A 13,759-nucleotide genomic window follows, 5' to 3' on the forward strand; every position below is an offset into this window, starting at 1 on the left:
GAGAGCGGCAAGTCCGTGAATTTCTAGGCCAGAGTTCTTACCTTGGAGTAGGACCTATTACACTAGATCTAGAAAACCACAGAAAATCCTGTTAGGCGTTGGTTTTGGGGACTGTAAAACTATGGCACACTATACAGTGCAAGATAGATTTGACGCAACCTGTCTCTTGGATCCTGAGTTGCAGTCCATCATAGGAGTATAGAAAAAGATCAAGGTCTATCTACCATCTTAGTAGTTGCTTGATACAATAATGGAGTTGTTGACTTATGATGGCAAATAAATAGTCTACAACAGACATGAGTTGAGAAAATTCCCCCAGTGGTAGAAAGCTTTGGGAACCATACGTCTAAAGTCACCCATTTCTCCCAAGCATGCTCCACTTACCATACGTCATGTCTCAAATTACTCAAATTGTATACCAAAAAATTATTTCCTGAAAGAACTCTAATTTGCATTTGAATTAATCAATACTATCTGCTTTCACTGTCTCCCCAAGGGGCCTGTTCCATAGATATGTGAAAGAGCAGCAAAATGGGATCAGAGTAGAAGTTGCAGTTGAAGAGCTAATACCAACTCAAGAACTAGCAGCAGCACAGATGCAATGGGCTGAATGCTAGGACATCAGAGAGGTGTGGAGCTCAAAGCAGAGCCCCTTCCTGTGAAGCAGTTTTTGGATTTGTACATATAAAATATTGACAATTAATTGGCTAAATTATCTCTGACCCAAAGGTCCACCTGGAATGTCTAAGTTACTTCAAAGTAAATCTCAAAAGACTTTGAAACCAGAAGATATCGAAAGATATTTGTACTTTTGCTTCCCTAACCAAGGCCCAGGTTTGACTGATCCCTACCTAGTTTTTGAGACACAAGTACAAGGAGGAAATGGACTATGCATCCCATCAATTTTTTTGAGCTAGAAGCAATGGACTGCTCAGGAGTTTGCATGCTCTTTTCACAGCTCAACATAATGGTGTTAGGCCAAAGAGTTGGTTCTAAGGTCAACGCCCATCAACTTAATTCAAAGGTCCCTTGGCCTATTATAAGAACATAAGAATTAGGAACAGGAGTAGGCCATCTAGCCCCTCGAACCTGCTCCGCCATTCAATAAGATCATGGCTGATCTGGCTGTGGACTCAGCTCCACTTATCTGCCCGCTCCCCATAACCCTTAATTCCCTTATTGGTCAAAAATCTATCTATCTGTGACTTGAATACATTCAATGAGCTAGCCTCAACTGCTTCCTTGGGCAGAGAATTCCAGAGATTCACAACCCTCTGGGAGAAGAAATTCCTTCTCAACTCGGTTTTAAATTGGCTTCCCCGTATTTTGAGGCTGTGCCCCCTAGTTCTAGTCTCCCCGACCAGTGGAAACAACCTCTCTGCCTCGATCTTGTCTATCCCTTTCATTATTTTAAATGTTTCTATAAGATCACCCCTCATCCTTCTGAACTCCAACGAGTAAAGACCCAGACTACTCAATTATGTTTGGTGAGATAGTCTTTTGGAATAGCCAGACCCTCAAAGACAAGTATAACAAAAAAGCCATGTTGTGTTTCAGAGCAAACAAGCTGGGTATCTAAACAATAGACACAATACAAAATTATATAAAAATGATTACAGCTTCATTGGCTTGGATATTTACTGAGGTGGGTTACGTAGGCAGGGGACGAAGTTTCGGATGGGAAACCCCAATGTATGGGATTCCCCGTACACCGTCTAGTTTTAGCTCCACAGCGTGCGTCCTTTGGCCCCAACAGGTCCCCGGCCGGAAGTCAGCTGGATTGACAGCCTTGGTTTCTAGTCTGGTGGGGAGCACTTGGAGCAGGCCACAGAACAAGGGGGCCTTTGTATAGGTTGGAGGGGGTTGCATAGGGGGGCTGGGGGAGCACTCCTGCTCCTTCTGGCCCACAAGCAGTGCTGTAAAGGAACTTACCTTCTCCGTGAAGCTGCCCTCGCCTTGCTTCAGCTGCCGGGTTTCCCGAGGCTTGGGAAACTTGACCGCTCACTAAAATAAATTACAGGCCGTCAGCCTCTAACATATTTAAAATGCCAACTCTATTCATGGTAGCACGGTTGGCTGATCACCCCTTGTCCACCCTCTGTAAAACCCAGAAGTCAGAGGGTTGAAAGCCAGCTTCCTGACCCACTCGGAATTTTTCCCAATTTAATCCCCCCACCCAATCCCACGTGCTCACTCATGTTAAAATAGCGCCCATTGATGCAGTTAAGATATAAAGGTTAATCTGAAACTGGCAATGGAGGAAAAAGTAGTAAATGGCATCTGGGGAAAGGCATTTTAGTATTGGATGTCGCGTGGAGATGGTATCATGGCCCCGGTGACAGGTTAAAAAGCACTCAGGCACCTTGCTCCCCATTGCTATTTGGTGCTTCTTGCTAGAACATGCATGTGATAACATCAAGAGAGATCAGTAGCAGCCTAGAGAGTGATGCCCACATAATCTAGGGTCACAAACAAAAAATGAGCACCTGGGCAATGTACAAGACTACCATCACATGATGAACTATACATCAGCAAGAGTTGTTGGGGGGGGGGGGGGGGGGCGAGGAGAAGAGAGAGAGAAATAGATGAAATGACTGTCCCAGAAACCGTTAATAAAAATATATGCTCAGTTTTTGCAGTTCTATGCATTGTTGAGCTGGGTTTACTCCTAGTTGAGTATAGAGGAAGTGGAATGCAGAATACTAAAAAAAAAATTCCTCGTAGAATAGGAAATAAATTCAGAAAAGCAGAAAGGTATGGCAAATTGCTTTTTATTTTTTCAGGTACTGAAACAGTGATGCATTAATTCAGCATAAGGTGGTGTGAACCTGAATGATTAGTTCAGAGTTAATATTTGAGGTAAAAATTACTGAACAGTGTAACAGTCAAATCCAATTGAAATACACTGAAATCACATGGTAAAATCTGGCTATCTGAACTAAGCTTTAAACGGTATCAGATTTTGCGGTACATACTTTAGAGCTTAAGGCAAGAAAAATAATTCATAAACCTATGCTCTATTTCTTTACACACTTTAAAAAAAAATTCAAAATCAGTATTAGTTTAACTTAATTCTACTGGGTCACAGCATATGATTTACCAAATACTCCCGATACCACTAGGATAAAATCTCAAACCTCTTTCTCTCCTACCACATGGTGAAATTGCACATTACTGGGAAAAACAGAAGGAACTGTGGAAAATTCAATGTGTGCTGTACTGGGCTTTCTTTAACATACAACACACAAAAGACTAAGAACGCAGAAATATTTGAATTTCCAAGATTAGATCACGGAGATACAAATTTATATTATTTACTGTGTACCTGACCCTTCATGCTTTTGAATGGCTCTAAACAGTTCCATATGCATGGAAACCGATGTATTTTGATCTAGCAGGATGGACTATTATGTAAAGCCAAAATTTAACTGTCAATAGCTATGGAAGGCTATCATTTATATTTGGAAAATAGAAGAAACCTCAACGTCAGGATTATTCATTTTATTTAGTATGTCTTAATAATAATGAAAATAATTGTTAATAGTTCTAATTGAAGTATCCGCAGAGGTGAGTGACCGGTGATCGAAAGGAAAGGGGAATGGCAAAAAAAGTCTGAATTTTGCTGAATCCTAAGTAAGCTTCCACTCCATATTAAATGTCAGGACACTATCTTGTTTCCATGCCTTCCAGAATTGCAGAAAACATTCATGTTTAAATGGACAATCACTGCATCTATTCATTTGAAAATCTTCTATTTGTATATTTAAATCCAGCTCTATTAGCTTGAGTTTTTTTGCAAGTACAAAAAGTCCAATAATTTAAAAGAATCTCACATAACAGTCAATTATGACAATATTCCAACTGAATTAAAAACACACAAACACAAAATGGACCTCATTGTAACAATGAGATATTCTGTTTATGGGAGTAAATAACCACTGGAATATTAGTGTCATTTATTTCTCAAAATGCTGCACATAGCTGCTAAATGTTAACTACTATTTCTTAAGTCACTTATTTTGTAGGACTAGTTACTCTATTGAGTTCTGAAAATACCACTCAGTCCCACAGAACATATCATTTTATTATGATAGTATTTACATTTAATACTGGAACTGTGTTCTAAATTTGTTTACATATTTTGACACTACTGCCCCAACAATTGCGCGCGCAGGTAACAATGCTTATTTCAATCGACCCACTCAAGAAGCAATGTTTCCGCAATGAAGGCATACATATCAGAGACCTCCTGAATTACTTTAGCTGTTGGTTTTCCTGCACCATGTCCAGCCTTGGTATCAACATAGATGAACAATGGGTTAATCTGATTTGGACTCCGGCCAACAACATGCTGTAGAGTAGCTATGAATTTCAGAGAGTGGAGAGGAACTACACGATCATCATGGTCTGCTGTCATCAGCAACATTGCTGGATACTGAATACCATCACCTTCTGGCAGCTTAATATTATGAAGTGGAGAGTATCTTAAAAAAAAATGAAAATATAGCCATCAATACTTTAATTGAGTATCACAGATACACACTACCATGATCTTAAATATGAAATTGAACTCTTTAAAACTCCCAAAAATCAGTCAAGTTCAGAATTCAGGTTTACAATTAGGTTGAGATATCCAATTTAAGCACTATTCAATAATCTAGAATTTAAGACTCCTGTGACAAAATAGATATTTGCAGAGAATTTATATATGATATGAAAATTACTCTATAAACATCAAATAGTATTCATTGAATTAGTTGCAACTTAGTCATGACTTCAATGGCACGTGTCTGACCATGTCACTGATATAATTCCCCACCTTTTTATACAAATTGAAAATAAACCCCAAATATATTTTGAATAAATAAAAATCATCACAGGTGGTGCAATTTACTGGCACTTTCACTACATTAATAAATGAGAGCAAATCTATCTTTGGAACAAGAAAACCATCCCAGTTTTGATGTATGGAACCTACACTCCACTTTTTTGGGAGTTTAAGAGGTTAAGTTGTTTTTACATTATTCCCATATGCCATAAATAACCATATTGCATCCTGAATATTTAACTGAATTGGCCAAATTGGTGTACATAGATTATTTAGAGCAGTTCTGTTAGGATTTATCTTTTTATTTTCATTTAACACCAATTTATACATTTTAATACATTATACTCGGTCAAGATTTTTTGTAGAAAACTGAAGAAATCTGCAGAAATTTTCTGTTTAAGAGCGAATTTAAATATTTAGACATTTACCATAAACAACCTTTACTTCATATTTCCAACAGTTTTAATTAAAAAATGGTGACAAAACCCCAAATAGATTTATAATCCTCTGAACATTTCAAGCATTATTTTCCTAGTTTTCTCAGCATATAATGCATAAATTAGAAGAACCATTTAAAATCTGATGCAACTATTCAGAAGCTTTTCCAAGTTTTCACATTAAAATTGGATAGCTGTTTTTATTTATTTCAGTATTTAAAGCTTTACGCTCAACATCTCGTATCCCTGATGGCCTCATGCTAAAATCTCACTATTAATATCAAAACAGTGACACTATCATAATCCTAAACTTAAGTTTTATCAGCAAAATTATGACTTGCATAACTGTGATGTTAATTTTCTCAGTCTAGAACCCCGACTATACAAAAACCGAATAAAAGAACTATTTGGATGCATGACTGAGAAACAAGTGTATGTAAAGAGACCTCAGAGGGGAAATTAAACTCACGGGCCACTAGGAGTTGAAACTCAGTGGGGCACCTAGGCCGCCTCATTGACACCCAAGGCCCAACTAATGCAGGTCTGTAAATGCGCATAAGGCTACTTTACTATGCAAATTGAAGTCCCACACTGGTTATAGGATCCTGAGGTACAATTCAGGTACAAATGGACAGAATTTGCACTGCACAAACAGTCTACTTGTACCAAGCTTTAAAAGGGACTGCTGGAGGCTGGTCAAATATGGCCACAAAATTTGTTCAAAGTTATATTTCTGTTGAACCAGGAGCAGGAGTGCACCTGCTGGTTTCACAAAAATACTGCGGGATGCTGCCAACTTGGGCTTGCACCCCTTGTCTGAATTCATCAGGCCCCGACCGATGCATCGGGATGCCTGTTTGGTTTACAGCTTGCTGCTTTCATTCAAATGATGCCCGATACAGAGTTTGGCTTGGACCTCAGGCCGGCATGGTCCCACACACAGAGCAATTGCTCAGCAACTTTAAGTGCAAGCCAAATTTCTTCCCTCTTGTGTATTAATTTGTCAATCTGATCCAGTTAGGGCAATTATGTAGCTTGGACAAATTAACACGTGGTTTGACAGATGGTGCACAAGGGAGAGTTTCAGACTTCTACGGCACTGGGATAAATTCTGGGGCAGGGAAAGCTCATTTAAGGGGGGGATGAGTTTCACCCAAGCCGAATCTATACCAATGCCCAGAAAAGAAAAAGGTAAATACAGTAATGGGGAAGGATGTTATCTAGTGAGTGCCATGGAGCATACTGTTCATTGCTGATATATTTAAATAGTATTGGGGATGGAACATTGTAAAGATGGTGTATTTTGATTTTTGTCTGCAGCAATAATGAATCCTAGTCTTAAATTCTTACTTCTTTGTTTATTTCAAAATATCGGTGATTGACCTTCAGATCAGTTATGACTCTCTCAGCTTGCATGTGGCCCATTCTGATTATGCATCTCTTCATTCTCAGAGATGTATTTGCTTTCTATGGGGGAGACTTTCGCCTTCAACTTTGGCGGTTTTCTCAGCGGTACAGCTGTTTTTGGAAGAGAAACCGCCCAGCGAAAGTTTCCCCCTTACTTTTTAAATGGAGCTGCCCACATCTCAAAACGACCGCAGGGGAGCGAACTGCCGACATGCACAGTCGAGAAAAGTGCCAGGACGGAAGTTTGGCCTCAACGGAAGCCCGTCCAGATCGCCAAGGAAACCTCCCACGGGAAGCAGCCTGAAACAGGGCAGTAGGTGAGTACTCTGCAAAGAAAGGTAAGTTAAAGGTTTTTTATGTTATTTTTTAAATTGTAAAATGGTGATTACCTTTAAAACTATCTTGGGAATGTTTAACTTTTATTTTTTTTTTAGGTGAAAAAATATTTTTTGCGATTCCCCCCCCCCCCCCCCCGCCGCAACTACAGCCTTGGACTAAATATTAAAAACTTACTGTCCATTCAGGCAAGAACCACCCGTTCGCTAGTTTCAGCTGTAACTGGCCAGAAACTGCAGAGAATCTTGGTGCAAGAACCATTTTTTCACTGGGCGGGATTACTTACCTCATTAATGGAAATTTGCACCGGCGTTAACTGCTGAAGCTTAGTGGTCTTTTCTGAGAGGCAATCAGGCATGAGAACTCTGGGGAAAGTCTAGCCCTATGTGTTTTAAAATGGACTGAAAAAGAGTTGTTTCCCTTCTGTTTCCTCACAATCCTTTCTGGAGTATTTCTCATAGTCCCGAAGTTTGCTCTTAGTGATCTCCCGTGGAGATCTTTCAGTAAGCTATTTGTCTGCTGAAAGAGAACTGGTCCTGTTCTCACTGAAGGATCACACATCTGCATTTGCAGCAAGAGATGTTGGAATAGTGCAGCGGGGAGCCTGGCCCATTTTCCCTATCCAAATTCAGCACAACCACGGTCAACTGTTGTGTCCCTACCACTGTGACAATCAGCTAACAGACTCGGGATTGGACTTGGGAAGTTACTGGTCTGTATGACTCACTCACAGAATAAGCCATCAGAGCACCCTTCGGAAAGTTTACATACACAACTTACTTGATTAGGTACTCAAATTGCTCCTTGCATTCTGAAGAACCAAAGTCAGTGGTCCAGGCATGTCCAATGGTAAACTTGTGGAACTTGAGCATATCCATGACTCCTACCTGCGCTACAGCACAACCAAAGAGGTCAGGTTGCTGGTTCACACAAGCCGCTGTAAAATGAGCGAACAAGAATGGTCAAAATTAACTTACAGAAGTTTGACACACACACACAGAAAGGTACTAATGAACTTGTTACACACAATTAATTATGCATTAATGGTCTAAAGCATGTCTGCAGATAACTCTTCATTGGGAATAGAATTAAATGCCAAAAACAATACAATTGAAAATCGAATATGCTTCATGCACAATTAATTAAGTTTTTATGATGATTCATTCCTTCAACACTTGGTTACCATTACAAATTTATTTTGTGAATCATGTTATTGAATGTATCATTTCTTGACATGCCAATAAGATTCCAATATAAAAAATAGAAAGAATTACAAAGCTTAGTGTCTGTTATTTCTTGATAAAGCAAAAATGTATGTATAAATATTTGAAGGGGGAAAAAATTGCAGAGATACGGGGAAAGAGCGGGGGAGTGGGACTAACTGGATTGTTCTTCGAAAGAGTTGGCGCAGACGCGATGGGCTGAATGGCCGCCTGTGCTGTACTATTCTATGATTCTATATATTTGGGTCTAAAAATTTAATTTTTCTCCCTTAGGATCAATCTAGATGTAATATGAACCTTTTTCTTTGAAAATGATAATCTTAAGAGTATATTTTTGTGCTCATCTAAGGTAGAATGCTAGAAGGGAATGTAAGAAGGAACACCCACTTAATTTTGGCAGAGACTATCAGAAAGAAGCATATCAAGCTCAGATATAGCACAGCCAATAGCTAGGTAAAGCTCCCTCTACTCATCCCAATGGAGAGAGCGATTTCCTCTGTGCTAGGCATAGAAAATCGTAAATCTATCTGTATCCATCAATTTGTTGAAATTATATGGGTTGTGCGCTCATTCAAAACTACGCAAACATTTCTAATGGGATTTCTTATGAAAGAAAGCCCACCTGTAACGCTCACTTGTTACATTTCCCAGTAAGTAGTGCTCTAATAGGATGTCCACTGTCAGTCTTATGACTTACCTGTTGCAGCTCTCCATTAACACCATGGAGTGCTGTATGATCTATTCCTTACAAATCATTCAAAATGCTTTCCTTAGTAATTGAAATTTCTAAAGTTGAAAATAAGGGTTTTTAAAAAGACAACATTATTAAATGTATCTATTTAATTTTGTGTCTTTTAATGCATTCATTAAAGTTTTAACTTGAAGACCTCAGCCTCTCCCAAAACTGGGCTTGAACTTGATATTTTTGCCAAGAGCTATGACTCAGTTAGCTGAATCCAAATTGTATAGTCTGAGCATATATGTATCTACCCAGTTTCCAAGAAAACAGAGTCCCAGTCCAGTTATCACCATAAAACAACACTGAAAGCTGAACTGTAGATGACAAATGAAGCTTTTCATGTTACAGGTATTACATTTTAAAGATGGTCACGATCACTGCATCTTTGAGATCTCCCGGCATGCTCTCCTCCCTCCAGATGAGAGAGATGAGGTCATATATTTGCACCAACAGTGCCTCTCCGCCATACTTCAGGAAATGCCTCAGCGGGAATGCCATCTGCTCCGTAGCTTTGTTGTTTTTAAGCTGTCCTGGCTTTTTCTACCTCATGCAGTGTTGGAGTTTTGCTGAGGTGGTGGCGGGTGGCATGCTGCGGGATGGAGTCGGGTCAAAGGCAGAGTCTAGATTGAGGAGATCTTCGAAATGCTCCTTCCAGCGGGCCCCGACTGCCTCGGTGTCCTTGAGTATTACCCCATTCTTGGCCGGCAGTGGGTCTTGGTTGCTTGGACCATAGGTGGCCTTGACTGCGATGAAGAATCCTCACAAATCATGGCTGTCGGCCAGCTGCTGCATCTCCTGTGCTTTCTCCATCCACCACCTGTTCTTTAGGTCTCGGGTTTTTTGTTGGACCTCAGCCGTGAGTCTGTAATGCTGCTCCCGAGTTGGGTTGTTGTTTAAGGCTCAGAAATGCCTTGTGCTGTCGATCAATTAGCTCTTGGATTTCCTGATCATTGTTATCGAACCAGTCCTGATGCTTCCTGGTTGAGTGACCGAACGTCTTTTTGCAGGCACTGGTTATGGAGGCCTGGAGGGCGGACCAAGCGTTGTGGGCATTCTGCATCTCAGCGTCATCAAGGCACGCCAGGTTAGCTGTGAGGCGCTGACTGTATAGGGCTCTCTTAGCTGGGTCCTTAAGTGCCCCGGCATCGACTTTTTTGCGGCACTGCTTCTGCTGCTCCCTCCGCTTTGGGGCTATGTTGATGTCAATGATGGATCGGATTAGGTGGTGGTCCGTCCAGCAGTCGTCAGCTCCTGTCATGGCGCGGGTGATGCGCACATCCTTGCGATCCCTGGCTCGGACGATGACCTAGTTGTGCAGGTGCGAGTGTTTTGAGCGAGGGTGTTGCCACGATGCCTTATTTGTCCCTCTGGCAGAACAAGGTGCTGGTGGACCATTTCCCATACCCTCAGGAGCCTCTTAACAAGAGCAAGCATTGAAGACGAGATTCAACACCGCCTCCAGTGCAGCCTTCGGCCGCCTCAGGAAAAGTGTTTGAAGACCAAACCCTCAAAACTGCTACCAAGCTCATGGTCTACAGGGCTGTAGTAATACTTGCCCTCCTTCATGGCTCAGACATGAACCATGTACAGCAGATATCTCAAGTCGCTGGAGAGATACCACCAACGATGTCTCCGCAAGATCCTACAAATCCCCTGGGAGGACAGACACACCAACATCGGCGTCCTCGGCCAGGCCAACTTCCCCAGCATTGAAGCACTGACCACACTTGATCAACTCCGCTGGGCGGGCCACATTGTTTGCCTGACAAGACTCCCAAAGCCAGTGCTCTACTCTGAACTCCTTCACGGCAAACGAGCCAAAGGTGGGCAGAGGAAACGTTACAAGGACACCCTCAAAGCCTCCCTGATAAAGTGCAACATCCCCACTGACACCAGTCAGTCCCTGGCCAAAAACTGCCCTAAAATGGAGGAAGTGCATCCAGGATGGCGCTAGGCACCTCGAGTCTCATCGCCGAGAGCGTGCAGAAATCAAGCGCAGGCAGCGGAAAGAGCATGTGGCAAACCAGTCCCACGCACTCCTTTCCCTCAACGACTAACTGCCCCACCTGTGACAGAGTCGGTGGTTCTCGTATTGGACTGTCCAGCCACCTAAGAACTCATTTTAAGAGTGGAAGCAAGTCCTCCTCGATTCCGAGGGACTGTCTATGATGATTACATTTTAGACATTATTGACTTCCTTTCTAGATAATTAATTCACCGACAGCTTACCTTCTTTGGTTGCATCTTTTGCCCATCCCTAGTTGCCCTGATGTGGTGGTGGGCTTTTTCTTCTCGATTGCAGACCTAAATGGCAGCCTTCCAACTACCAACTCGGGTCACTAGGGATAGCAATAGATGTGGCCTTGCCAGCACTACCTACATTCATGAACAAATGCAAAAAGACAATAGAATTTCTGATGCAATTCAAACGGTTGTATTCAAACGCATACAACCAAACACATCACTATGGTAATTGGAGGTGTGATATAACTCTGGAGGTGTGAATGTCCAGGCAGTTGTGTGTGCTGCTTTCATAGGCAAAAGACCTGAAGTCAGTTCTTGAACTTACAATATTTGGTCTGTCTAAAAACTCCATTTGTAAAAAAAAATACAGGAACTCTTCATGATATGGCACGACAGAGTTTTGCTTCTGTACACAAAGCATGTGTGAGTGTTAACCAGGTTCCTGTTTATTCATCCAGGTGCAGCTTAACTTTTTCCATCAGTCACTCTTTATATATTTAGATCGTAGGATGATCAAATGCACCTACCAATAATCCTCTTCAATGTATTGCTGTAGCAATCAGTGGTAGGTGCTAAAATTTAATTTGCACTTATACTTGTGGCTTTTGCAATTTTGTCAATAGCACCGATGACGAACATACATTGGTGATTATCAGGTTTTAATTTCATGGCTTTTTTAAAAACTGATTATTACACAAATTTGAGGAAACATTAATTTCAAAAATTAGGTACTGCAAATGTGGTGCAATAATAAATCAAATCACTAACTAATACACAGCAAAGTCAAACTCAGAGTTGTAGTCTGCTTACACTGTAGGTCTTCAAAATGGGTTTGTTAAGGGAATCCCAGGGGTCAGAGATCAGATTTCTCTCCATCCGTCAAAAGTATTTGCATATTTCTATATTGAGCTAACATGCTATTTTCATTTGTGGTATAATAACAAAAAATAGCTTCTGCAGTGATAGCTCAGTTTTCCATGGGTACCTGACATTATTAGGAAGATTGCACTGTGGGATACATTCATATTTGCAGTGCCCGCTACAGAGAAATTCAAAAAATGTTGGGTTCAACAACGGTTCTGTTTAAAAATAAATATGGGAAATAGAAAACCTGTAAAACATTTGTAGGAGTGATTTTATTCTATGTTTTATCAGGAGCCTCAGTGAATACATTGACTATATCCTGGAGTTCAGCCTCTGAATGTGCGCAGACAGTGTCGTCCACATACTGTAGCTCAACGAGAAGTTGGGGTGATCTTGGACCTGGCCTTGAGACGGCGTAGGGTAAACAGCTTCCCACTGGTTCTGTAGTTTAGTTCCACTCCAGTGGGGAGCTTGTCGATTGTGAGGTGGAGCATGGCGGCGAGGAAGATCGAGGCATATGAAAGCATGGGCCTTACGCTTAACATCCGTAAGACAAAGGTCCTCCACCAGCCTGTCACCGCCGCTCAGCACTGCCCTCCAATCATCAAGATCCATGACGCAGCACTGGACAACGTGGACCATTTCCCATATCTCGGGAGCCTCTTAACAAAGGCAGGCATTGATGCGGAGATTCAACATCGCCTCCAGTGCGCCAGTGCAGCCTTTGGCCGTCTGAGGAAAAGTGTGCTTGAAGACCAGGCCCTCAAATCTACCACCAAGCTCATGGTCTACAGGGCTGTAGTAATACCCGCCCTCCTGTATGGATCTGAGGCATGGACGATGTACAGAATGCACCTCAAGTTGCTGGAGATATATCACCAACGATGTCTCTGCAAGATCCTGCAAACCCCCTGGGAGGACAGGTGCACCAACATCAGTGTCCTCGACCAGGCTAACATCCCCAGTATTGAAGCACTGACCACACTCGATCAGCTTCGCTGGGCAGGCCACATAGTTCACATGCCAGATACGAGACTCCCTAAGCAAATGCTTTATGCGGAGCTCCTTCATGGTAAACGAGCCAAAGGTGGACAGCGGAAACGTTATAAGGACACCCTCAAAGCCTCCCTGGTAAAGTGCGACATCACCACCGACATCTGGGAGACCCTGGCCGAAGACTGCCCGAGGTGCAGAAAGTACATCAGGGAGGGCGCTGAGCTCTTTGAGTCTCAACGCAAAGAGCGTGAAGAGGCCAAGCACAAGCAGCGGAAGGAGCGTGTGGCAAACCAGCCCCACCGACCCCTTCCCTCGACGAATGTCTGTCCCACCTGTAACAGGGTTTGTGGCTCTTGTATCAGACAGTTTAGCCATCAGAGAACTCACTTTGGGAGTAGAAGCAAGTCTTCCTCGATTCCGAGGGACTGCTTATGACGTTATCAGGAGCACAAATGCATTTTTCTACTGTGAGGGAGTTGTGATGTGGTAGATGAAGAGCTGAAAAGTTTCATAAAACACGTGACAACAATTAGAACAAAATATTGTTCTGGTTGAAGCGTTAGAATGCTCGTTTCCACCACACCAGTTAGGAGGCCAGATTAACTGGGACCTCCATTATCTGGCACAATAGGGTAATACCTCCTTAGAAAATGAAAATTGGTGGATAATCTTTGGTTTTACATAT

General features: G+C 42.0%; 1 protein-coding gene across 3 annotated transcripts in view; it reads right to left on the reverse strand.

Annotated features, from left to right (window-relative positions):
- Positions 1 to 2,763: 2,763 nt before the first annotated feature.
- LOC139266917 (prolyl endopeptidase-like) overlaps positions 2,764 to 13,759 on the reverse strand; it is a 166,713-nt gene continuing 155,717 nt past the window's right edge. For 2 of the 3 annotated variants that reach the window (XM_070884543.1, XM_070884544.1), the window contains 2 exons: positions 7,789 to 7,945; positions 2,764 to 4,484 (listed from right to left, as the gene is read on the reverse strand). In XM_070884543.1, coding sequence (XP_070740644.1) covers positions 4,190 to 4,484; positions 7,789 to 7,945 — 452 coding nt within the window. In that variant the 3' untranslated portion in view covers positions 2,764 to 4,189. Of the gene's footprint in view, positions 4,485 to 6,827; positions 6,999 to 7,788; positions 7,946 to 13,759 lie in introns of all 3 variants that reach the window. The other variant, XR_011593804.1, reaches the window with a different exon arrangement.

This window comes from Pristiophorus japonicus, chromosome 7 (genome assembly GCF_044704955.1).
Source record: "Pristiophorus japonicus isolate sPriJap1 chromosome 7, sPriJap1.hap1, whole genome shotgun sequence".
Taxonomy (NCBI): domain Eukaryota; kingdom Metazoa; phylum Chordata; class Chondrichthyes; family Pristiophoridae; genus Pristiophorus; species Pristiophorus japonicus.